Source organism: Hemiscyllium ocellatum, chromosome 42 (assembly GCF_020745735.1).
Source record: "Hemiscyllium ocellatum isolate sHemOce1 chromosome 42, sHemOce1.pat.X.cur, whole genome shotgun sequence".
NCBI lineage: Eukaryota > Metazoa > Chordata > Chondrichthyes > Orectolobiformes > Hemiscylliidae > Hemiscyllium > Hemiscyllium ocellatum.
This window is the reverse complement of record NC_083442.1, coordinates 14486318-14512501: the sequence shown is the minus strand read 5'-3', so window position 1 is coordinate 14512501 and position 26184 is coordinate 14486318. Positions and strand designations below refer to the sequence as shown.

At 42.2% G+C, this 26184-nt stretch overlaps 1 protein-coding gene across 1 annotated transcript in view; it reads right to left on the bottom strand.

Moving 5' to 3' along the window:
- LOC132834643 (AP-3 complex subunit beta-2) overlaps window positions 1–26184 on the bottom strand; it is a 224712-nt gene that overhangs the window by 81895 nt on the left and 116633 nt on the right. The window contains exons 7-12 of the mRNA XM_060853544.1: window positions 18781–18963; window positions 17136–17312; window positions 14434–14531; window positions 11789–11843; window positions 10548–10619; window positions 10363–10425 (exon numbers count right to left, since the gene is read on the bottom strand). Coding sequence (XP_060709527.1) covers window positions 10363–10425; window positions 10548–10619; window positions 11789–11843; window positions 14434–14531; window positions 17136–17312; window positions 18781–18963 — 648 coding nt within the window. The remainder of the gene's footprint in view (window positions 1–10362; window positions 10426–10547; window positions 10620–11788; window positions 11844–14433; window positions 14532–17135; window positions 17313–18780; window positions 18964–26184) is intronic.

Genomic DNA, 26184 nt, shown 5'->3' with positions numbered 1-26184 from the left:
TGAAAGACTGAATCAAAAGTCTTGATCAATCTGTTTAGTTCACGGGTGTGTCTTTTGCACATCAAGAACAAGAAACTCAAGAAACTTGGCATAACCACCAGCAGTAGCGAAGCCTCTTCTGGCACCACAGTTGAAAATGGCACTACCACAGGGAAATCGATTGTCAACTTATTGGACCATACCCTTCAACTGGATGAGATCAAAGTTCTCAGCCAATGGCTCAACTTCTGCCTCACCCCCAAAATGGACTCCACTGGTCTTGTGGCAGGCATAGAGGAATTCATCATGCGAATGAGACTCTGGGAATTCTTCCAAGATGTCAGCAGCGAGTCCAATTAGACAACTGACAAAATGGAACAATTGACAGAGAGATCTTCAATGGAGCAACCAAAGGAAACCCTCCCGAGGGCCATTGTCCTGGGCTTATATAGATGCTCAAACTGTCAGGAAATATGTGAAAGCCAAATTTATCAGCCACACTCACAAGGTGGAGCAAAACATCACCGAGCACAACGCAACACCATCCAAGCTCTCAAGACCAATCATAACGCTGTCCACAACCAGCAGACAAAAGAGGAGCCATAGCCTTACAGAATAGAACAAACGTCTGCAAAGAAGTTTAGGGTGTAGGTTTGCTCGCTGAGCTGTAGGTTTGATATCCAGACGTTTCATTACCTGGCTAGGTAATATCATCAGTGGCGATCTCCGAGTGAAGCGAAGCTATTGTCTCCTGCTTTCTATTTATATCTATTTATTTATGCAAAGAAGTATACCGACAACTGAACAACCTGGAACAGGCAACTACTTGCCAATCTGACCAAAGAACATACCTGTGACCTAAACAGATCAAGCAACACTTTTGATCTAGACCTGCAGAGTACTCTACGCATTTTCATCCTGCACACTTCTCGCATAGGGGACTTCTACTGCCTTCCAAATATATACAAAGCCAACACACCTGGACATCCTATTGTATCAGGCAACAGGACCCTGTGTGAGAACCTCTTTGGCTCGATGTCGAGGGCATCTTGAAACTCATTGTACAGAGGACTTCCAGCTTCTGTCACAACACTACAGATTTCTTACAGAATCTCAGCACCCATGGACCAGTCGAACCAAGAACATTTCTCATTACAATGGATGTTTTCGGCACTATACATCAGCATCCCCACAACAATGCCATCACTGCAACAACCTTAGTACTCAATACCAACAACTGCCAATATCCAGACATCATCCAACAACTCATCTGCTTCATCCTCGACTACACGTCTTCACTTTTGACAATCACTTCATTATCCAGACACACAGAACAGCCATAGTGACCAAACTTGGACCCCAATTTGCCAACATTTTCATTCACAAGTTCAAACAAGAATTCTTTGCTGCACAGGGCCTCCGATCAACACGATACACCAGATACATTGATGACATTTTCTTCCTCTGGATCCATGGCAAGGAGTCACTGAAACAATTACAAAGTGACCTCAACAACTTTCATCTCAGCATCAGATTTACCATGGGATGTTGGAACTGGCGATCGATGAGTTGAGCATCGTATCCCGTTCTCATTCTCAATCTCGAATCAGTCTCATTTTTGGAAACACACATCTCCATCAAGGATGGACACCTCAGTATCTTACCCTTCTGCAAGCCCATGGATAACCTCACAATGCTGCACTACTATAGCTTCAACTGAAACATATTGAAACAGTCATCCCCTACAGACAAGCCCTACGCAAACACAGGATAAATTCAGTTGAGGAAGATTGCGATGGAGACCTGAAGAGCGCCCTCATAAGAACTGGATACGATGCTCAATTCATTAATCACCAGTTCCAACTTGCCACAGCGAGAAACCATAATGGCCTTTTCAGGAGACAGACAGGCTATGACCGATAGGGTACCCTTTGCCACAGACAATTGTTCGCAATAAATGGCCCAGTCTTCAGGACAATATCAACCACAACACCACACAACCACGGCACGACATGTCAGAGTGTCAACATAGACACTACCATTACACATGGGGACACCACCCACCATGTGCACAGCAGGTGCTCATGTGACTCTGCCAATGTCGTGTATCTCAAAAGCTGCAGGCAAGGAAGCCCCGAGGCATGGTATATGGGCAAGATCAAGCAGATACTACAACAACAATGAATGGGCACGATGCAACAATCGCCAGTCAGGAATGTTCCCTCCCAGTGGGGAAGCACTTCAGTGGTCAAGGACATCTGACCTCAGATCTTCGGGTGAACGTCCTCCAAGGTGGACTTCAGAACATGCAACACCACAGAGTCACCGAGCTAATGTTGGTAGCCAAGTTTGGTCCCCATGAGGATGGCCTCAACTGGAATCTTGGGTTCACATCACACTACAGGTGACCCACAACACTATACACACTCTTACACAGACCCTGTCTCATACACATGCTCTCACACTCACAGACACACGCATACCCTCTCACAGGCATATACTCCATCACGCTTGCAAACACATTCTATGAAGCAACACACACACACACACACACACACACACACACACACACACACACACACACACACACACACACACGTCAATGGGGTGAATGTGCATTTGCAGATTTGTATTTGAAGATGGCTCAGTTAGCACTGCTGCCTCACAGCACCAGGGACCCAGGTTTGATCTGGCCTCAGGCGATTGTCTGTGGAGTTTGCACGTTCTCTCCATGTCTGCGTGAGTTTCCTCCGTGTACTCCAGTTTTCCTCCCACAGTCCAAAGATGTGCAGGTCAAGTGAATTGGCCATGCTAAATTGCCTGTAATATTAGGTGCATTAGTCAGAGGGAAATGGGACTGGGTGGGCCACTCCTTGGAGGGTCGGTGTGGACTTGTTGGGCCGAGTGTCCTGTTTCCACACTGTAGGGAGCCTAATCTTATCTTGTTCAAAAAGCACACAACTTTTAGGCAGTCAATGTGACATTTTATAAATTCCTACTTTGGAAATAAAACCAATCTGGCTCCAGGCTGGAATACAGACAGACTCTAGTCTCACACCTTTAATGCATTGTCTGAGCTGAAACCTTGATGAATGTGGAAGGCACATCTGTTGCTCCCGATGCGGTCTCCTCTACACTGGAGAGACTGGACACCTTCTCGCAGAGCGCTTCAGAGAACATCTCCAGGACACCCACAATAATCAACCCCACCACCCCATGGCCAAACTTTCAGCGGCCCCACCCACTCTGCCAAGGACATGCAGGTCCTGAGCCTCCTCCATCGCCACTCCCTCACCACCCGATGCCTGGAGGAAGAACGCCTCATCTTCTGCCTTGGGACCCATGGCATCAATGTGGACTTCACCAGTTTCCTCATTTCCTCTCCCCCCACCTTACTACAGTTCCAACCTTCCAGCTCAGCACCGTCCTCATGACCTGTTCCACCAGTCAATCTTCCTTCCCACCTATCCACTCCACCCTCCTCTCTGTCACCTTTACCAACCCCTCCATCCAGGTATTGCACTCTCAGCTACCTCCCATTCCAGCCCCATCCCAGTTATCTCTCCACCCCCGAGGCTCCCAGACCCATTCCTGATTAAGGGCTTTTGCCCGAAATGTCAATTTTCCTGCTTCTTGGATGCTGCCTGATCTTCTGTGCTTTTCCAGCACCGCTCTTTTTCCAAATGGTAATTCAATGCTGGCAGACTGTCAGCTTGTGGGGAGGTGCAGCTTGATCTGCTATAAATTGGCATAGACCCAAGAGCAGGTTGTATGAAAAAGGGGTGGCACCTGAGAGACTCACCACTCTTTCCTTTCAAAACTCTCCCATCCATTCCTGTGTCCCAGCCCCAAATATCATCACCCTCCCTGACACAACACTGACCTTCCCCCATTCTAATTTTCCCAGAGAAGGGGTGTAATACCATGTACAGCATGGAAACAGACCCTTCGGTCCAACCCGTCCATGCCGACCAGATATCCCAACCCAATCTAGTCCCACCTGCCAGTACCCGGCCCATATCACCCGGGCCCGATTCCAGCAGGTAAACTGGAGGCCACATAGTGACTCAATGGTCAGCAATGTTGCATCACAATGCCAAGGACCTGGGTTTGATTCCAGCCACTGACAACTCTCTGTGTGGAATTTGAACATTCTCCCCTTGTCAGCTGGGGCTTCCTCCAGGTGCTCCAGTTTCCCCCCACAGTCCAAACATGTGCAGGTTAGGTGGTTTGGCGATGCTAAATTACCCATAGAGTACAGGGATGTGTTGGCTAGGTGGATTAGCATTGGGAAATTCTGTGTTACAGGGATAGGATATAGGAATCTGTCTGGGTGGAATGCTCTTTGGAGAGTCAGTGTGGACTTGATGGGCTGAATAGACTGCTTCCACACTTAAGGGATCCTATGATTATATCAGCTATCTGATTACCAGAAGACCCAGAGGGTTTTCTCAACTTAACAGGTCACAGGTTAATCTCCTGGGAACACTCTTGCTCAGTGCTTAGTCCTGAATTAGCACAAATAAGATTCTGACCACAGAGAAAATATAAAATTAAGGATACAACTCCAAATGGTTTGCAGAAGCTGAGGGACATGGGTGAACACGCATATTTCGTCATTGAAAGGGGCAGAACTGATTGAGAGAGGCATTAATAAAATATATAATATCACAGCTTTCTGAAGAGAGCTACAATGTACAAGTGCAAGGACGTTATGTTGAACATGTGTAAAATAATAATCCAGTTGAGATTGAGTTCTGGATGCCACACTTTAAGAGGGATGTGAAGGCATTAGAGGTTTTGCAGAAAAGATTAATAAGAATAGTTCCAAGGTTTGGAGCTTTTAAAAAATTCCTTCATGGGATGTGGGCACATCCCTGGCCGGCCATATTGCCCTTTCCTAATTGCCCAAAGGGCAGTTAAGAGTCAAACACATTACTATGGATATAGAGTCACATGCCGGCCAGACCAGGTGAGAATGGTAGATTTCCTTCCCTGAAGAAAATTAGTAAATCAGTTGTGTTTTGTCATCAATAAACTAATTTTTTATTCCAGACATCCTTTATAGAGTTCAAATGTCACCACCTGCCGTTGGGGTATTTGAAGACATGTCCTCAGAAACATTGACCTGGGGTTCTGGTTTACTACTCCAGTGACATGACCAATTTACCACCATTTCCCCTAAATTTCTGTTCTGTGAATAATTTAGCAAGAAAAGAGGTTGTTTTCCTAGGAACACAAAAGGTGAAGAGATTTGATGGAAGCATTCTAAATCACGATGGGTCTGATTAATTGATTGATTGATCGTTCTATTGTCATGTACACTGAGGTAAGTAAAAAGCTTTGTTTATGAGCAGTATCAAGCAGATCAGAGTAAGCGAAGATGTACAGATCAAAAAGACTTAGAGGCACACAGGTTACAATGCAGACAGCATGTGCGAGGCGAGATCAGTATTAGCAAGATCAGCATTATTTGAGGCTAGGGAGTCCATTCATTAGTCTAATAACAGCTGGGAAGAAGCTGTTCCTAAACCTGTTGTTGCGTGTGTTCAGGCTTCTGTATCATTTGCGTGATGGAAGAGGTTGCAGGAGATCATTACAGGGTCCAATGGGTCTTTGATAATGACAGCGTGTCCCGGCAGCAAGCCACGTAAATGGAGTCCATGGATGGAAGGTTAGCTTCCATGATGGTCTGGGCCGTGCACACTACCTTCTGTAGTTTCTTACAATGCTGGGCAGAGCAGTTGCCATACTAGACTGTTTTGTACCCAGACAGTATGCTCTCAATGGTGCAACTGTAGAAGTTGGTGAGGGTCCTTACAGATATGCCAAATTTCCTGAGCCAACTGAGGAAGGCGAGGCATTGTTGTGGCTTCTTGACCGTCACACCTACATGGGAAGTCCAGGACATGTTATTGCTTATCTGAGGAACTTGACGCTCTCCACCCTCTCAGCCTCAGTTCCATTGATGTAGATAGGGATGTGCTCTCCTCCTTTCTTTCTGAAGTCAGTGATCAGTTCTTTAGTTTTGTCAACTTTGAGAGAGAACTTATTCTCATTGCACCATGTCACCAGATGTCTATTTCCCTTCTGTATTTTGATACATCATTGTTAGATATCCATCCCACTACAATGGTGTCTTCAGCCAATTTATAGATGGCGTTCGTTTGGAATTTGACAACATAGTTGGGAGTGTACAGGGTATAGGGGGCTGAAGACATATCCTTGGGGGGGCTCCAGTGATGAGCATTTTTGTGGAGGAGGTGTAGTTACCTATCTTCACTGATTGCAGTGTGTGGGTCAAAAAGCTGAGGATCCAGTTCCAGAGGGCGGAGCCAAGACCAAGATCACGGAATTCTGAGATCAGTCTGGAGATCAGGGGATAATAGTTTCACAACGGAGCTGTAGTCAATCTGGACAGTGTAAATATAGAGAAACTATGCCTACTGGTGTAAGTATCAATATAAGAGGGCACAGATTTAAGATAACTGGCAAAAGAAATAATGACAATATGAGAAAAATGTTTTCTCACAAGAGACTGGTTAACATTTGCACAGTTTGAGAGTATGGGGAGGCAGTTCTTGCAAGGCCTTTAAGAGAAAATTGGATTATTATCTGGAAGAGAGTAAATGTAGGGTTATATGACACTGAGCTTATTTAGAGAGCTGGCACAGACACAAGATTAAATGGTCTCCTCCCAAGCTGAAACCATTCTATGATTTAGCACAAATTAACAAAGTTTAAGCAGCAGTAACAAACTCGAGTCATCACATTGTTCATTGTGCAGCCCACTTATTTAATTCAGTCACATTTCCGTTGTCTCCACCTGACCTCAGCTTGACCCCTTGTTTTCTAAAAACCACTTGGCGAAAACAGGATGATTATACCTGAAGTCCTTCAGGGCCATCTGATCAAACAAGTGATTTACTAATATCTTTACCATCAGAAACCTTTGCGTTGGTTGTAATTTTGAGAACAGGCATTCAAATCTGCAACTTTGTGTTAGGGTTATTATGGGATGGCTGGGGTGTGAAGATAAATAGAAGATAATCTTCCCAGAACTACATTTCTGACATTTATCAAGACTTTCAAGAAGCCTCTTTCCTCTTTATGTAGCAATAAAAGAATAAGGGTTCTTCAAATAGAAGCAGCCATTTAATCAAAGTACGCTGAATTGCTCCCCACTGTTTACTCTCACCAGGTTGCTTCCTTTCCACCCAATCCTCTACACCCAGTGTTTCTGTTTCATTTTCCCTCTCTCACATGGTTTTTAATCCTTCTCTTTTCTGTGTGTCCAAGTTTGACATTTTTTCCCTCTCTCCCTACCTCCCCTCTTGCTTTTTCTCTCCCCATCTTTTCCATTTCTATTTCTCTTTCACCATTCTAACCATTAGTTTCTGTCTCATTTTCTCTTCTCCATGTCTGTTGCAGCTTCTTGTTTACTCTCTCTCTAGCTTGTTTCGCTCTTTCACTTTCATTCCCCTAGTTTCTGTTTTTCACCTTCTTCCCCTCTATAGCGTGTGTTTTATTACCTCTCTCTTGCCTCCCACAATTTCTAGCTCTTTCATACCCCACCCCAAGTTTCAGTTTCTCTCTTTCTTCCCAATTGATGTTTTGTCTTTCCTTCTGTTTCTCTCTCTTTCCCATTCAGTTGCCCTCTCAGGACGCAGAACTTCCAAACAATATTCATTGGCCCCAAATGTTATTTGCTTCACAATTAACAGCAAAGTGGTGCATTTGGAACAATTCCAAGGTTGGAGATTGAGTGTTGGATAGACCAACAAGGCTCAGACATGATCTGGTTCTAAGCCATACCTCTAGAATGCTGTAGATTTCATGAACAATATATACAGTAACACTTCCTCTCATTAGCTGACAATAGCTCAAGAAAACTAATTGCACAGTTCCAAAAACCAGGAAGCATGAGGACTCTGATTCTTCGAGGCAGCAAGTTCCACAATTTCACCACTGACTGGGTAAAAACGTTTTTCTTAAAATCCTTTTGGATTTATTAGTGACCGTCTTATATTTATATCCTAAAATAGGTTAGTTTTAACCTGCACTATATACAGAAACATTTTTTCTCTCTGTTAAACTGTGTTAATTCCTAATTCTTGTACAGTTTGGTCCAAACTGCCTCCTCTGCTGAACTCAATAGGTCAGATATTTTTGCAAAATATTTAGTTCTTCCAATCAGAGATGGTTGAATACTGGGTAGATGTAGTGTTTACTTAGTTTCTTACATTATAACAATTGCTACAATCATCAGTTCTTCATTGGTTGAAAAATACTTTGGAGCATCCTGAGATTTATAATGTAATTCAATGACCCAAAAGAATGTTTAAACATCAGAACCTTCTGCATAGAAATGCAAAGTTCTCCCCTTAATATATACATACATGATTACTCAAACACAGGTACCTATACACACTCAAAATTGTGCACATTCATACACATCCTACATGCACACACACACATGCTCACCCACAAGTGTATATGCAGCTACATATTTGTGTATGTGCATGCACCTACTCAAGCATACACTCACATACACACACTTACACAGCTAACACAAAGGATCATACAGGAATGGTTCACTTAAAGTAACTATCCAGCTTTAAGGTGGTAACCATTATAACTTACAAAAGGTGTCAGCTCATCAATGTTGTTCTACTGTTCCCACATGAACCATGCAGTTCAAACCCACTCTCTCTCATTCAGTACCCACTCCCTTAACATCCCATCTCATCCATTCTTACTCTTCTAGCTGCTCTACATGCTTACAACAGTACAACTATCAAATTCACTTTCAGTAGAATTCATGGGCTCTTTCTACAACTGTTTGTTGGAGCAAATCTCATAATCTAGCCTCCATATTGGGAAATATATTTAGATTACTTGCAGTGTGGAAACAAGCCCTTCGGCCCAACAAGTCCACACCGACCCTCCGAACAGCAACCCACCCAGAACTATTCCCCTACATTTACCCCTTCACCTAACACTACGGACAATTTAGCATAGTCAATTCACCTAATAGCACATTTTTATTTCTACTGTAGGAGGAAACCGGAGTACCCGGAGGAAACCCACGCAGACACGGGGAGAATGTGCGAACTCCACACAGACAGTTGCCTGAGGCGGTTATTGAACCTGGGTCTCTGGCACTGTGAGGCAGCAGCGCTAACCACTGTGTCACCGTGCCGCCCACAATCTTTCTGATTACTTTCCAATCACTAAAGTTGATGTGTAACAAACACCATGGAAGAATAGAAAATAGGAAAAGGAGTAGGCCATTCAGTCCTTTGAGCCTGCACCACCATTCAATATGATCATGGCTGATTATCCTCCTCAGTATCTTGTTCCCTCTTTGTCCCCACACCCTTTGATCCCTTTAGCTCTAAGAACTGCATCTAATTTTTGAAAAAAATTAAATGTTTTGGCATCCACTGCTTTCTGTGGCAGAGGAATCCACAGGCTCACCACTTCCTAGGCCAAGAAATGTTTCTTCAACTCAGTCCTAAGTGGCCTACCCAGTATCCTTAGACAGCGACCCAGTTCTAGACTCTCTGGACTCTCTCAGGTACATCCTTTCTGCATTTAACCTGTCTAGTCAAGTTGAAATTTTACATGTTTCTTTGAGAATCCCCTCAAACTCCTAAATTCCAGTGAGTACAGCCCTAATCGATTCTGTCTCTCTTTGTACATCAGTCCTGCCACCCCAGGAATCAGTGTGATAAACATTTGAGCACGCCTTCTGCAGTCAAAATATCGTTCCTCAAATAAGGAGGAGAAAACTGCACACAGTGCTTCAGGTGTGGTCTCACCAAGGCCCTTTACAATTGCAGTAAGACATTCCTGTTGTTGTACTCCAATTCTCTTGCTATGACGGCCAATGTACAATTTGCCTTCTTCATTGCCTGCTGCAGGACATGGTTGATGGTGACATGGTTTAAAACCCCTGAGGGGTTTAAATGAAATGAATGACCATGGAAATGTTTTTGATTTTTGTGAGAAGATAGCTGATTCACAATGTCCTTTAGAGAAAGAAATATGCCATTCTTATCTGGTCTTGCCTACATGTAACTTCACTCGTAGTAACTTTGCTGATTTTTGACTGCCCTCTGAAATGGCCCAGGAAACCACTCAGCTCAAGAGCAATTAAAAGTCGGCAACAAATTCCCATGAGAGAATGAAGAAAAGTGAATAAAGCAGAAGGTTATCACTGCTCAAGTCACAGTAAAATGGGGCAGAAGGATATTAGTGCCCTAGTTGGAATGAGGTACGGTGGAGAGACTTCACTGGTGAACTGAGAAGCAGCTGGTGTTAATCACAGCGTGTTACACAGGAGGCACTGAGTAATGCGAATGTCTGTTCCATCCTTACCTGGAACTCACGGAGAATGGTTGATATATTGGTCTCACTGGCCAGATTGGTCAGAACTTCCAACTGCAAAAGACAAGAGAGAGATGAATGTTATCTTGGTTTTCTGTGTGGAGCAGCTGTAACCAATCTGTTACTCTGTAGTACTAATATATGCAAATCAACAGCAATTGTGAATGCACACCCACCTTCAGCACTTTAATCTGTGTTGGGTCTGTGGATCTGATGTAGAAACTCTTCAGGTGGGGCTCAAACATTCCCTTAAAAATAAAAATCAGAAGGGGCGGTCAATAATCTGCTCAATACATCAGAGATTTGACTGTTTATCTGTATCTATGGCAACCTTGAGAGACATGAAACATCTGCAATATTCTTCAATTATTCTCACCCTCACTCAAATTTTCATAACTTCATTGTCACTGTTTTCTGCTAATTTATGAGAGCTATTTATTCATCATCCTCATACAATCAGACAAACAGCAGAGAAACATCACATCTGAACCATTGTATCTGTGCCCTGACCCTTGAAAATCTGTACCAATCCAGTTCATCCCACTTCTTCTGCTCTACATTCTTGCACATTTTCTTTGTATGTTCATAGATTTCTTGTCATCTCCATCTCCAGTTCTTATGGCCAATTTTCTTAACTCTGTTTTCTCTCGTTATCAATGCTTCTGGCAATGGAAACTATTTCTCCCACATACCCTTTCAAATCCCTTTACAACAGTGCATCTCCCTGTAAAATCAGGCGGTCGCTTGGCACAGCAAGTAGCATCCCTAGCTCTGGGCCAGAAGATCCAGGTTGGAGTCCTATTCTAGAACTTGGTGAATCCAAGGAGGACGAAGAAAGATATATTCATAACGCAGCTAAAAGTATTGAGTATCAACTTGTAAATCCTTCCAACACTTGCCAGCGGTATATGTAAACAGCAGGAAAGATTCCTGGTCAGCCATGTGATAGAGAGGTATTGGAGCCTCAACTATCATTACGCATTGCTCCAGACGATAACGTGTCCAAGTTTTATTGCTCCAGCAAGTCAGAATCCTTGAGTGAACTGCTACATAGCACACCTATTACTCCACTCCTTTCAAGAAAACAATCCTAACTTCTGTGAACTACTTCAGTTCCTCTCATTTCTGTTGCCCATGGCAGTTCATTTGAACTACAAAATAGTGTTTATTACCTATCCCCAGTGCTAACAGTTCTCTGTTCTCAACATTAGTGTCACAGGATCAAACGAAATAGCCCAGATTGCACCTTAGTCAAAGTCTTGCTTATTTCTTGATGTTGTCAGCCAGACTAGACATGAGCAAAGGGGCCTCACATTTATAGAAACAGTAACAACAGAAATGCCCATCAAAGTGATGCAGGATTTGTAACACAGGAGAACTTCAGTTTACTGAAGGAATTGAAATAATCATGACTCACCCTTCGTTTGATTGACATGGAGGCAACATTCTGCAGCACCACAAACTGCACTTCACTGTTTGGAGAGAGTGAGGGGGATAGATAGAGAGAAAAAGAGAGAGAGAGAGAGAGAGAGAGAGAGCTATAATTCATTGCACTTAAATCAGTTAAACTAGCCCATTTACCACACCCAAGCTTCGCTCAATTATTATGGGAATGAAAACTGACTGTAAAGGGAGACATCACAATTTAAAGGACACAGGCCAGAGTTTCAGAGGAGATGTTGAAATCAGAAAATCTCATGGCACAGTAGGTAGCATCTCTACTGGTTGGTGTCCTATTCTAGAACAATACCCCACTTGTATTCACAGGTGGACATAAAAGATCTCATGTTCAACAATGACTGGGTTTTAGAATGAGAAGTGATCTTATTAAAACATGTAACATTCTGAGAGGCTTCACAGTATAGGTGCTGAGAAGACGAATCCAGAATAAGGGGGCACAGTTTCAAAATAAAGGTTTCCTATTCAAGACAAAAATGAGACGGAGGATTTTCATTTATCAGACGGTTATTAATTTTCAGAATTTTTCAGATTTCAAAAGCATCTCATTGGCTGTGGGTGGCCTGAGGGCACCTTGAGGTTGTAAAAGTTACTGTATAAATGCAAGTGTCTCTTTAAGCTTAATGGAAGAATGATTGCTGAACAAGCTGTTTCAGTTAATGGGAAGGTTCTTGTGAAGAATAAGCAAAAAATGACTTGCATTGACAAACTGTCTCAGGATCTCAGGAAAAAGACTAAAGACCAACTGTAGGTGACTAGAAAACAGATCTTGAGAAGTTAAACTGAAGAAAGCGAAGTCTGGACATTTTAATTAATATCAGTATGTAGTCTGATCATTTTTATTAATATCAGTATATCAGCTCACGACAAGACTATCTCAGAGGAGACACCAATGCATCTGAACACTCCTTGATGCCGAGCTCTAGTGACAGATGTTGTTGAGCTCTTGAGGAGACCCTGTCACTAACTGGTCTGGTCATAGGGCAATTTCAAAGTTGTGCTTAACCCAAAATCAAAGCCCATCTGAAAAGATCAATTCATTGTCCAGTTCCCAAAAACGTAGCTGGCAAATTAGGAAATTAGAACATGCACATAGCTGGCTGCCATGCTAATTCCTTTTTAATTTATTCTTTAATAGGATTTGGGCATCGCTAACCTGGCCACTTATTCCCAATTACCCTTGAGAAGACGATGGTGAGCTGCCTCTTGAACTGCTACAGCTAATACATTGTAGATAGATACATGCACAGTGCTCTAAGGGTGGAAGTTGCAGGATTTTGACTCAATGACAGCAAAGGAACAGCAATATAGTTCCAAGTCAGGAAGATATGTGATTGTATGACAGGACAATGCAGGGCAAGCTGACATGACTATAAGGATGCAGACCAATGATCACTCAAAGGCTTGTTGAAACAGACTGTTAGATTTAGCTCCAAAGAGACTGGTTTGTGAAATTTTTCATCTTGCAGTCATTAGGACAGACACTAGAATGTCAAATTTCAAAGAATTGTAGGAATTTGTACTACAGATAAAAATGGTGCTGACTGGTGACAAAATTGATTCTGATTGGTTCAGCAATGATGCTTCTCAAGCTTTTGGGTATTTCAAAATGCAATGCAAGTCTTTCATATTTTCATTTTGTTTGCAGCGAACGGATCTCTCCATATCTTAAATTCATCATTACAGTAGCTATTAGCTATACAGTATTGTCCAGCAAGTGTTGATCAATCACAGAATCACATCTAACAGTAGTCACTGTATTTCAGATTTTGCAAGTGTGGGCCAGTTGAGTATGGTCTGTACTTGACTTATTTCAAGCAACGAAAGGAACATAAGCAGATGAGCTTATAAATGGCTTATTTCCATTTGCTAGAAGTGATGAATATATGCAGGGATCCACACTCTGTGATCAAAACGAATATGCTCAATTCTTGCACTTTTTAAAAATTACCTTGGAGCTTAGGGAACCTAAAAATATTGCATAGCCCCAGTCAGATTCACCTTACCAATAATCAGCAATCTCTAGTGTACCATTTTGTGACTGCTTGAGATTTGGTATTCTTGCATTTGTCCTGAGTGACTGCACAATGAAAAGATTTGGCAATATGTCGCCTTTTTCAACAATATTCAAATTCTAAGCTACCAAATAGCAATCTGCCTGTTACTTCCCTTCGACTTTTGTTTGCTTTCTTTTTATCCATTTTGATCATTCAGAAATAGGTAGTGCAGATTTAACACAAATCTGCACTATGTATTTAACTAAAAACAAATCCTTTATGGTCCCAACGTGGGTGAAATAATGACTTCTCACTCTGACTGAAATGCCTCGTAACCTCCCCATTGCAAATGAAACCATGAATACTGTTTTGCGTGTGTGATTGATAGTGCTTCTAGCAAGCAGAACACCAATGGCAGGTATTTCAAAACCCCCTGCAACTTGAGCAGGAACCCTGCAAGATCAGAGCTGGCCATTGATAACAGCACTCAGGTTCAAGGAAGCCAGTACTCAACAATAGGAATCAGGAAGTTCTTCTCTTCTTCAGATGTCATGGACATCTCCAGCTATTGAAAATCAGACGCATTTGCTAAAGATGTGCTGCTTACCTGTGACTGCGTAGCAGGCGAACGAGAGCTTTGGCTATCACACCAACCTCTGCTTTGGGAGCAAGGTGAAAGTAGAGTTGTGCCACAGCCATCACCACCTGAGGGCCAAGGAGACAAAGGAAGAGATCAGCTTTGAGCAAGGGAACCCTGACGGTGCCAACATTTGGACCAGGATGGCTGCAGGCAAAGGTAGGAAGCACTGTTGACGTGAACTGATGTGAATATTTCTTCATTTTCCTAACTAGCTGCTTTCCCTTTAGCTGGTTTGCTATCAACACATTACTGATTTCAACATGATTCTCAGTTGATATGCCTTCTATTGGAAATACATGTTTATATTTAGGAGTATTCTCAAAAAATTCTTGAAGATTTGAACTATTAGACATTTTCAGGATTGAAACAGGATGATTTCTTTGAAATTAGGTCAGCAGTTAAACAGACTAACTGCTTTTTACATGAAATCAAGTGAATTTAGAGTCACTGTTTAGGAAAGTTTTCAAGGAGATAAGACATGCGATTAACTGCCTTAAACAAAAGAAGGTAAGGTGGCTTTAAGAGGACTACAGGCCCTTATACTAATATAATATGGACTTTATTGCTTTAAATACTGAAAAATCGGACTAGGATCCCCTATACTATTAAATGCCTAGCAAAGCTCTCTGGACTGAACAGACTTCAGACTTAGAAATCTGGGTAAGGAAGCAACAGGACTCTCTCCTGAATCCTGTCAGAAGTTCCTATCAGCTGGTACTTCTGTGTACCTGGTAACACCTGAAGGATTGGTCTGTGACCAATTCTCAGAGACTCAAATCCAAATTGGTTGGAATCAGAATTGGACATCCATCATCAATCTACAGCTGTCAGCATATTAACTTTGTTGACAGGAGAAAGTGAATATGCAAAGTCATCACACTTTATCCTTTGATTCCAGACTCTTGGCCTGCAGGAGTTGTTTATCCCTCTTGCTTTTCAGTTAAAAGAATGTAACCTCTGTAGAGACTTTCTTTTCATGCTGCTTAGGTATCTCTTTGTATTAGACAGAGGGGAAATAGTTTAATTTTGAATCATAGCTTAACTAGGCTTTAACCATGTTCTTCAAGATTCAGCCTTGTTCATAATAGACAGATTATTTTGAGTTCATTAAAGAAGCCTGGTGGACACTTCTTCTATTCTGAATGATAGTCCAAAAGAGAAGTGATTGGCCATTTGGCGATTGAATCAACACATTTCTGCTAATGGTGTGACTGGTGGAGTCTTGTGTTTTGATTCCAGTCCCAGTGTAATCCTTCCTGCACAATCATAACATTTCTCCATTTCCTGCCCTGAAAACTTTTTCCTTTCAATTATCATTTTCTTCTTTTCCATTAGTAATGGCCCAGCCTCACTTTCTATTGGACTAATGTCACTTTGTTTCCTCTTTTCCTTCTTAAATATCAAAAGGAACTCTCACTATGTTTTCATATTTTTAGCTAGCTTTCTCTTGTACTCTAAATCTTCCTACTTTCATTCATCTTTTAGACAATCTTTTCTGCTTTTGATATTCTGTGCACTCTTTTGTCCTGCCTGCGATCTTTGATCAATAATATGCTTATTTTTAAGATTTATTAAACCTTTAGCTTCTTTAGTTAAACAGTGATGATGGTTGTTTCCATCTGAATTTTTCTTTATTATTTGAATGTATCTATTCTGTGTATTTGGGAATATTCCCTTGAATGTCTTCCAATTCATCTTCATTGACCTATCCATTCACCTGATTTGTCAGTCCACTTTTGTCATGACACTCTGTGTCATGCTCTCATATTGCCCTCATTAAAGCTTTAAATACCAGTTTCGGCCACACTCCTCTCTCCCTCAAATTGAATATAAAATTCAATAATATTATCATTGTTGCTACCTAAGGGCTTCTTCATTGCAAGATTATTAATTGTGCTATTTTGTTGCACATTAGAAGGAGTGACATAGGCTGCACTCTTGTCAGCTCAAAAACATTCTGTTCTAAGAAACTGTCTTGAAAATATTTTATGAAGCCCAGATCTAAGCTCCCTTTATCCATCTGATTTTACAGATATTAAGATTTAGATTAAAATGTTCCATGATTATTGCTCTACCTTTCCTTAAAGATTGTTTAGCCCTACCCAAGCAGGACTGAAAGTTAAAACTTAAACAATCAATTTAAGTTGAAATGTTAATTGAAAGCATGCAGTATTAAATTTTATAAAAGAGTTTAATCCTTAAGATTCACTCCCTTATAAGTATTTCTGTCAGTCCCATGCTAAGTTTAATGGCATATGAGCATTTCTGTCAAGACCTGCAATGATTGTCAATCCCCAAGCACCAGAGTGGGTTTCTCATCCATTTCAGACAGCAGTTATGAGTCATCCACACTGCTCTGAGTCTGGAATCACATGGAGGCCAAGCTGGATAAAGATGGCAGGTTTCCTTCCCCAAAAGACATTTGTGAGCCAGAAGGGTTGTTACGACAATTGATGAAAGCTATATTTTAATAATATAATTTAAATTCCACCAGCTACTGTGATGGAATTTGAACTCACGTCATTACAACATTAGTCTGAGTCTCTAGTTTACCGGTTCAGTCACATTATCAAAATACTACCATCTCAGCTTGCTGGCAGTATTTCCATATTAAAGGCACATTTGCATCCCTTAGGCATGGGGAGCTGCCCCAAAATGCTACAGCTTACCGCAGCATTCCGGCTCTGGAGAAGAGGTTTGGTGTTGCGAAGCAGTAGACGATGGTCAGGATCCATGACATACGGTTTCCGTTTTGGAAGCACAGCTGCATCCATTTCCCCTTGCTTGGATTCCTCCTCATCAGATCCATAAAATGCTTTTTCTGGGTTTTCCTCCAATAAAGATTCCTGCCCACAGTGACCAGGGAACAAATAGCACTGTTATAATCCATTGGGAAGCCAGGTAACAAACTGATGATTTATACACGGGAGCTAGGCAAAGAACTAAATTTTACACAAACATTTATGAAGATCACTCAGTCTAACCAGCTTCCCCTGAAGCATGTTGGCTCCATCAATACAGAATTTTCAAAGTACTACATCTTTCCAAGGCCCTTAACAGAAATCCTATGAAACAAAATTTGACACCAAGTTATTAGGGGGCATGACCAAAGATTGGTCAAAGTGGTAGGTTTAAACAAGTGTTTTAAAGTTTAAAAGAAGTAGGGAGGTTAGGGGAGAAATTTCCTCTGCTTGGAGCCTAGAAAACCGGATGCATGGCTGCCAATGGAAGAACAATTAGAATCACAGATGCCACTGCAGGCATCCACTTGCCCCCAGTGATGTGAAGGATTGATCTCGCCACATCGCCACAGAATTACTTGTGAACAGTTTCTGAAGAAAAACACCTTTGACCACAAGTCCATCACATAGTGGTCAGCACGTAATGTCCTCAAGATCCTGTCTAAAAAGATGGGTGGATCCTGTTAGCTGGTTCCCTCAACAGACCGGCCAAGCCATTTGACCGAATTCCTCACCACCATAAGTACCAAAATGCAGCTCGTGGTGAGAACAGCCCTCTCTGTCAGATCCTTCCCGCACACTCTGCCCTTCCTCACACTGGTGGGGAAGAGACTGTCATTCAAGCAGGTCATTTTACATGTGACGAGATTCCATAGAGTGCCAAGTACTTTGCTGAAAGAAGTGGATCTGCTTTGTTCTTTGTAATGTCATGCTTTTACAATGTTATGAATTGAGCATATTTTTGGGAGAGAAGGTTATTAAAATCAGGGATACTCAAGAGGCCAGAATTGAAGGCGCAGAAGTATTTTTCAGTGTTACAGGGTTAGACGAAATCATAGAGATAAGGAGCGAGGACACGGAGGAATTGAAAACGGCGACTGGAATTTAAAAATCAAGGTATTGCCACACCTGGAGTCGGTAAAGGTCAACAAAGAACAAAGCTGATTAGGAAATGGGACCTGGTGTGAGTTGACAGCAGTGATGAAAATATCTAACTCAGGGTATTAAGGAAGGATGGGGTAAAATGGCATCAATACATTCAAAGGAAAAGCCAATAAACACAGAAGTCAGAATGGAATAGAAAGAAATGGCAAGTTGACCAGGAGTGGGCTCAGATCACGTGGTCAAATGGCCTGCTTCTACATAATTAACTGTTTTGGAAATTGAAATGCCAAACTTGTCCAAAACAAGGACCAAAGTGTGTTGGTAGAGATCCTGGGAAATAACTTGCAATATTAGAGATCTTGGGAAATAACTTGCAATGGTAACACCTTATAAAGTATAAGACAGTAAACTGGAAAGGTATGTAATGGGAAGGGAAGGGACAGGCCAGGTGGGGGCACTGTACACTTACGTTCTGGTTAGGGTTGAGGAACTGGGTCCGTGCATAGCGTGTGAGCATATTGATGATGACAACTTGTCCCCATTCCTCCACATCAATCAAAAGGTTGCAGAGTTTCCGATAGTTCTTGTGGATCAGATCAATCCTCTCAGGGCAAACTTCTTCGAAGGCCATCACCACACTTCCTGCAACCAACTGGCAGACAGACAGGAGTGAGGCAATTGAGTATGAGCAAGTAATTTGACTTCTTGCGCCAATGGAGATGCCACTGGCAAGACATAAGAACATAAATATATAAGAATTAGGAGCAGGAATACACAATTCAGCCCCTTGAATCTGCTCCATTACTTGATATGGTCATGGTTGATCTCATCTCAGCCTCAACTCCACATTCCTGCCCACTCTCTACACCCCTCCAACCCATTATTAATTAAAAGTCTGACTGTATGACCATAAGACATAGGAGCAGAATTAGGTTATTCAGCCCATCACGTCTGCTCCACTATTCAATAATGGCTGATATATTTTGCAACCCTATTCTCCTGCCGTCTCCCATAACCATTGATCCCCTTAACAATCAAGAACCTACCTTTCTCTGTCTTAAATATACTCAATGGTTTGGCCTCCACAGCCTTCTGCAAGAATGAGTTTAACAGTTTCACCACCTTCTGGTTGAAAAAATTCCTCCTCATCTCAGTTCTAAAGGGTCACCCCCTTACTTTGAAACTGTGCATCAGGGTTCTGGTCATTCCTATTAGTGGAAACATTTTCTCTACATCTACAGGCCTTTCAGTATTCTGTAATTTTCAAGCAGACTCTCCCCTCATCCTTCTAAACTCCAACAAGGTCAGACCCAGGGTTCTCAACCACTCTTCTATGACAAGAGCTTAATCTCTAGAATCATTCTTATAAATGTCCTCTGGACTCTTCCAAGACCAGCACATCCTTCTTTAGATACAAGGAACAAAACTGCTTGCCCTATTCCAAATGAAAACTGATGCAAAATACCTACTCAGTTCCAGCACTCTCTTTGTTCTCCATACTATTTCTCAAGCCTCATATTCCAATGGCCACTCTTACCTTTTATATATATCTAAAGAACTCTTGCAATCTTCTTTTATATTACTAGCTATCTTACTTTCATATTTCATCTTTCCCCCCATTATTGTTTTTTTAGTTCTCCTATGCTGGTTTTTAAAAACTTCTCAATCTTATGACTTCCCTCTAATCTTCACCACACTGTCTGCTTTTCCTTTTGCTTCTATGTTGCCCCAGACTTCCCCTGCCAGCCATTTTTGCCTCATTCTCCCCTTAGTATGCTTCTTCCTCCTTGAGATGCATTTTTGCTGTGCCTCTTGAATTACTCCCAGAATCTCCTTCCATTACTGCTCCTTTGTCTTCTCTGCTAGACTCCCTTTCCAATTCTGGCCAATTCTTCCCTCATATCTTTGGAGTTACCTTTACTCAATTGTAATAACATTACATCTGATTCCAGTTTCTCACTCTCAAACTGCAGGGTAAATTCTATCATATTATGGTCATTACCCTCCAAGGATGCTTTAATCTTAAGCTCCCTAATCAAGTCTACCTCATTACACAACACCAAATCGAAAATTGCCTGTTCCCCCGTGCTATACCACAAGCTGTTCCAAAAAAAGTCTCATGGATATTCTATGAATTCCTTTTCTTAAGATCTGCTACCTGATTTTCCCAGTCCGCCTGCATACTGAAGTCTCACATGAGTATTGCAATAGTGCCTTTATTACATGCCTTTTCTACCTCCGGATTTATTTCTGCCCCACATCTTGACTACTGTTAGGAGACCTGAACAGAAGTCCCATCAGTGTCCTTTTTCCCTGCAGTAGCTCAACTCCACCCACACAGATTCTATGCCTTCTGAGTCTGTATCATTCTTGCTATCAATTTAATTTAATTTCTTACTAAGAAGGCAACTCCATCCCCTCTGCCTTCCTTTTGATAGAATGTATATCCTTGGATATTTAATTCCTCACCCTGATACCATTGTAGCCACATCTCTGTGAAACACACATCATAGCTTCAATTTCAATTTGCTTTACAGGCTTATTTTCCTTGTTTTACATAGAGTCACACAGCATAGAAACAGACACTTCAGTCCAACAGTCCATGCTGAACATGACCCCAAACTAAACTAGTCCCATCCATCTGCACCTGGTCCATATCCATCCAAAACTTTCCTATTAATGTATCTATCTTTTAAATGTTGTAATTGTGTCCACATCCACCATTTCCTCAGGAAGTTCATTTCACATATGAACTACCCTCTGTGTAAAAAAAGCACCTCTTACGTCTTTTTTAAATCTCTCACCTCTCATCTTAAAAAAGTATCCCTGGTCTTGAAATCCCCCATCCTAGGGAAAAAACAAGTACCATTAACTCTGTCTGTACCTCTCATTATTTTATAAACTTCTATCAAATCGCTTCTCAACCTCTAACGTTCCAGTTAAGAAAACTCCCAGCGTATTCAGCCTTTCTTTATAAACCAAACCTTCCATACCTGGCAACATCCCGGTAAATCTCTTCTGAACTCTCTCCAACTTGAGATAATAGCCTTCTTATCATTGGATGACCAGATCTGGACATAGTATTCTAGAAGAGGCCTCACCAATGTCCTGTACAACCTTAATATGACTTCCCAACACCTATACTCAAAGGACTGAGTACTGAAGGCAAGCGTGCCAACCACCTTTTGAACCAATCTGTCTATATGTGATGCAAACTTCAAAGAATTATGTACCTGCAACTCTAGGTCCCTTTATTCTATAACACTACCCAAGACCCTACCATTAATTGAGTAATCCCTATGCTTGTTTATTATACCAAAATGCAATACCTTGCATTTATCTAGATTGAAGGAGAAAGTGAGGTCTGCAGATGCTGGAGATCAGAGCTGAAAATGTGTTGCTGGAAAAGTGCAGCAGGTCAGGCAGCATCCAAAGAGCAGGAGAATCGACGTTTCGGGCATGAGCTCTTCGCATTTCCAACACCCCTCCCCCAAGTCCCTCCCTTCCCACTACCTTTTATCTTAGCCTGCTTGGCACACTCTCCTCATTCCTGAAGAAGGGCTCATGCCTGAAACATCGATTCTCCTGCTCCTTGGATGCTGCCTAACCTCCTGCACTTTTCCAGCAACACATTTTCAGCTCCACTTTTCACTGGACAATCTAAACTCACTCTACATAACTGAGCACTCCTTATCTCACCATAAATTTCAGCATTTTCTCTGGAAACAGTCCTTTGGAGGTACATAGCTCCTCATCTTTCAACATTAAAGGTTGAGAGGATCCTACATCTCTTAATATTGTAACCTCTTTACCTGCTGCTCCTGGCCTATGTGAATAAACTTTACCTTCGCAAATAAATGGTTTAAGAAGATCAAGCACTTACTGCTAAACCAACCTCCGACCAGGTTGTACATTCTGCTGCAATTTTCTAGCCTCCACTGTGCTTTGCGTTACCACTCCAACAAAATTCACTGGTTTATTCTGTTTCTTATATCTGTCTTCCCAGTGCTTTTCCTCACCAACTAACACTGTGATTTCATGTGGCCTACTTTATTGCAGTGAAACAAACGGGAAAAGAATGAGATTCTGAAGGGAGAATATAGAAAGTTAGGCAGGAATTTAAAAAGGAGGTCCTAGACAGTTGTAATATCCTAATTACTCCTGGTGCTATGAGCTAGTGAGGGTCGGAATAGGAGGATAGAGCAGATTAATGCATGGCTGAGGAGCTGGTGCAAGGGAGAATGGTTCACATTTTTGGATCATTGGAATCTCTTCTGGGTAGAAGTGACCTGTACTAGAAAGACGGATTACACCTGATTTGGAAGGGGACTAATATACGTCAGGGAGATTTGCTAGAGCTGCTTGGGAGGATTTAAACCAATAAGGTGGTGCAGGGGTGGGGGAGCAGGGAAATAATGAGGCAAGACATCAATCTGAGACTGGTATAGTTGGGAAGAGGAGCAAGTCAAACAGTCAGAGCAGGCAGCAACAAAGCGGAGAACAAGGTAGGACTGATAAATTAAACTGCATTTACTTCATTGCAAGAGGCCTAACAGGGAAAGCAGATAAACTCTGGGTATGGTTAAGAACATGGGAGTGGGATATCATAGCAATTACAGAAACATGGCTCAGGAATGGACAGGACTGGCAGCTTAATATTCCAGGATACAAATGCAAAAGAAGGATAGAAAGGGAGGCAAGAGAGAAGGGGCAGTGAAGTTTTTTATAAGGGATAGCATTACCTCTGTACTTAGGGAGGATATATTAGATTAGATTACTTACAGTGTGGAAACAGGCCCTTCGGCCCAACAAGTCCACACCGACCTGCCGAAGTGCAACCCACCCAGACCCATTCCCCTATACCTAACACTATGGGCAATTTAGCGTGACAAATCCACCTGACCTGCACATTTTTGGACTATGGGAGGAAACCAGAGCACCCGGAGGAAACCCACGCAGTCACGGGGAGACTCTCCACACAGAGAGTCGCCTGAGGCAGGAATTGAACCCAGGTCTCTGGCGCTGTGAGGCAGCAGTGCTAACCACTGTGTCACCGTGCCGCCCATACATCTGGGAATACGTCCAGGGAAGTTATTTGGGTGGAACTGAGAAATAAGAAAAGGATGACCACCTTATTGGGATTGTATTATAAACAGTGATAGTCAGTGAGAAATTGAAAAACAAATTTGGAGGGAGATTTTAGTTATCTGTAAGAATAAAACGGTAATTATGGTACAGACTTTTAACTTTCCAAACATAGACTGGGACTGCCATAGTGTTAAGAGTTTAGATGGAGAGGAATTTGTTAAGAGTGCATAAGAAAAATTTTCTGATTCAGTATGTGGATGTACCTACTAGAGGAGGTGCAAAACTTGACCTACTCTTGGGAAATAAGGCAGGGCAAGTGACTGAGGTGTCAGTGGGGGAGCACTTTGGAGCGAACAACCATAATACAATTAGTTTTAATAGTGATGAAAAGGATAGACCGGATGTAAAATTTAAGTTCTAAATAGGTGGAAGGCCAATTTTGACTGTATTAGAGTAATAGAGACATAGAGATGTACAGCATGGAAACAGACCCTTTGGTCCAACCCGTCCATGCCGACCAGATATCCCAACCCAATCTGGTCCCACCTGCCAGCACCTGACCCATATCCCTCCAACCCTTCCTAATTATTTGCCCATCCAAATGCCTCTTAAATGTTGCAATTTTACCAGCCTCCACCACTTCCTCTGGCAGCTCATTCCATACCCATACCACCCTCTGTATGAAAAAGTTGCCCCTTAGGTCTCTTTTATATCTTTCCCCTCTCACCCTAGACCTATGCCCTCTAGTTCTGGAGGGCAAGAGCTTTCAAAAGCTGACTGGTGGCAGATGTTCACAGGTAAAGGGACGGCTGAAAAACGGGAAGCCTTCAAAAATGAAGTAACGAGAGTCCAGAGACAGTATATTCCTGTTAGGGGAAAGTGAGGACTGCAGATGCTGGAGATCAAAGCTGAAAAATGTGTTGCTGGAAAAGCGCAGCAGGTCAGGCAGCATCCAAGGAGCAGGAGAATCAACGTTTCGGGCATAAGCCCTTCTTCAGCCCTTGAAGAAGGGCTTATGCCCGAAACGTTGATTCTCCTGCTCCTTGGATGCTGCCTGACCTGCTGCACTTTTCCAGCAACACATTATTCCTGTTAGGGTGAAAGGAAAGGCTGGTATGTGTAGGGAAAGCTGGATGACAAGAGAAATTGAGGCTTTGGTTAAATCAAAGAAGTAAGCATCTGTCAGGTATAGACAGGAGAGATTGAGTGAATATAAGAATATAAAGGCAGTAGGAGTATATTTAAGAAGGAAATCAGGAGGGTAAAAAGGGGACAGGAAATAGCTTTGGCAAATAGGGTTAAGGAGAATTCAAAGTGATTTTATAAATACATTAAAGACAAAAAGGTATCTAGGGACAGAATACAATCAGCAAGGCAGCCTATGTGTGGAACCGCAGGAGATGGGGAGATATTAAACAAGTATTTTGCATCAGTGTTTACTATGGAGAAGGGCATGGAAGATTTAGAATGTGGGAAAACAGATGGTGACATCTTAAAAATGTCTTTATTGCAGAGGAGGAGGTGCTGGATTCTTAAACTGCATAAAGGTGGACAAATCCCCAGGACTTGATCAGGTATATACTAGAACTCTGAGGGAAGCTAGGTAAATGATTGCTGTGCCCCTTGCTGAGATAGTTGTATCATTGATAGTCACAGGTGAAGTGCCAGAAGACTGGAGGTTGGCTATCATGGTGCCACTATTAAGGGGGTAAGAAAACCAAGGGAACTGTGGACCAGTGAGCTTGACATCAGTGGTGGGCAGGTTGTTGGAGGGAATCTTGAGGAACAGGATGTACATGTATTTGGAAAGGCAAGGGCTGATTGTGCTTTGTGCGTGGGAAATCATATTTCATGAACTTGATTGAGTTTTTTGAAGAAGTAACAAAGAGGATTGATGAGAGCAGAATGGTGGATGTGATCTATATGGACTTCAGTAAGGCGTTCGTCCTGGTTCCTCATGGGACACTGGTTAACAAGGTTAGATCTCATGGAATACAGGAATGATTAGCCATTTGGATGCAGAACTGGCTTAAAGGTAGAAGACAGAGGGTGGTGGTGGAGGGTTGTTTTTCAGACTGTAGATCTGTGACCAGTGAAGTGCCATAAGGCTCGGTATTGGGTCCACTGTTTTTCGTCTTTTATATAAATGATTTGGATGTGAACATCGTAAGTATAGGTAGTAAATTTGCAGATGACACCAAAATTGGAAGAAGGTTGCCTCAGAGTACAAGGGGAGCTTGATCAGATGGGCCAATGGGCTGAGAGGTGACAGATGGAGTTTAATTTAGACAAACGCGAGGTGCTGCATTTTGGAAAAGCAAATCAGCGCAGGACTTATACACTCAATGGTAAGGTGCTGAGGAGTGTTGCTGAACAAAGAGACCTTGGAATGCAGGATTGTAGTTCCTTGAAAGTAGAGTTTCAGTTTGATAGGATAGTGAAGGAGGCATTTAGTATGTTTTCCTTTATTGGTCAGAGACTGAATATAGGAGTTGGAAGGTCATGCTGCAGCTGTACAGGAGACTAGTTAGGTCACTTTTGAAATATTGTGTGCAATTATCGGAAGGATGTTGAAAGGGTTCAGAAAAAGATTTACAAGGATGTTACCAGGCTGGGAGGATTTGAGCTATAGGGAGAGGCTGAAGAGGCTGGCGCTGTTTTCCCTGGAGCATCAGAGGCTGAGGGGTGACGTTATCGAGGATTATAAAATCATGAGGGGCATGGATGGGATGAATAGACAAGGTCTTTTCCCTGGGGTAGGGGTGTCCCAAACTTGAGGTTGAGG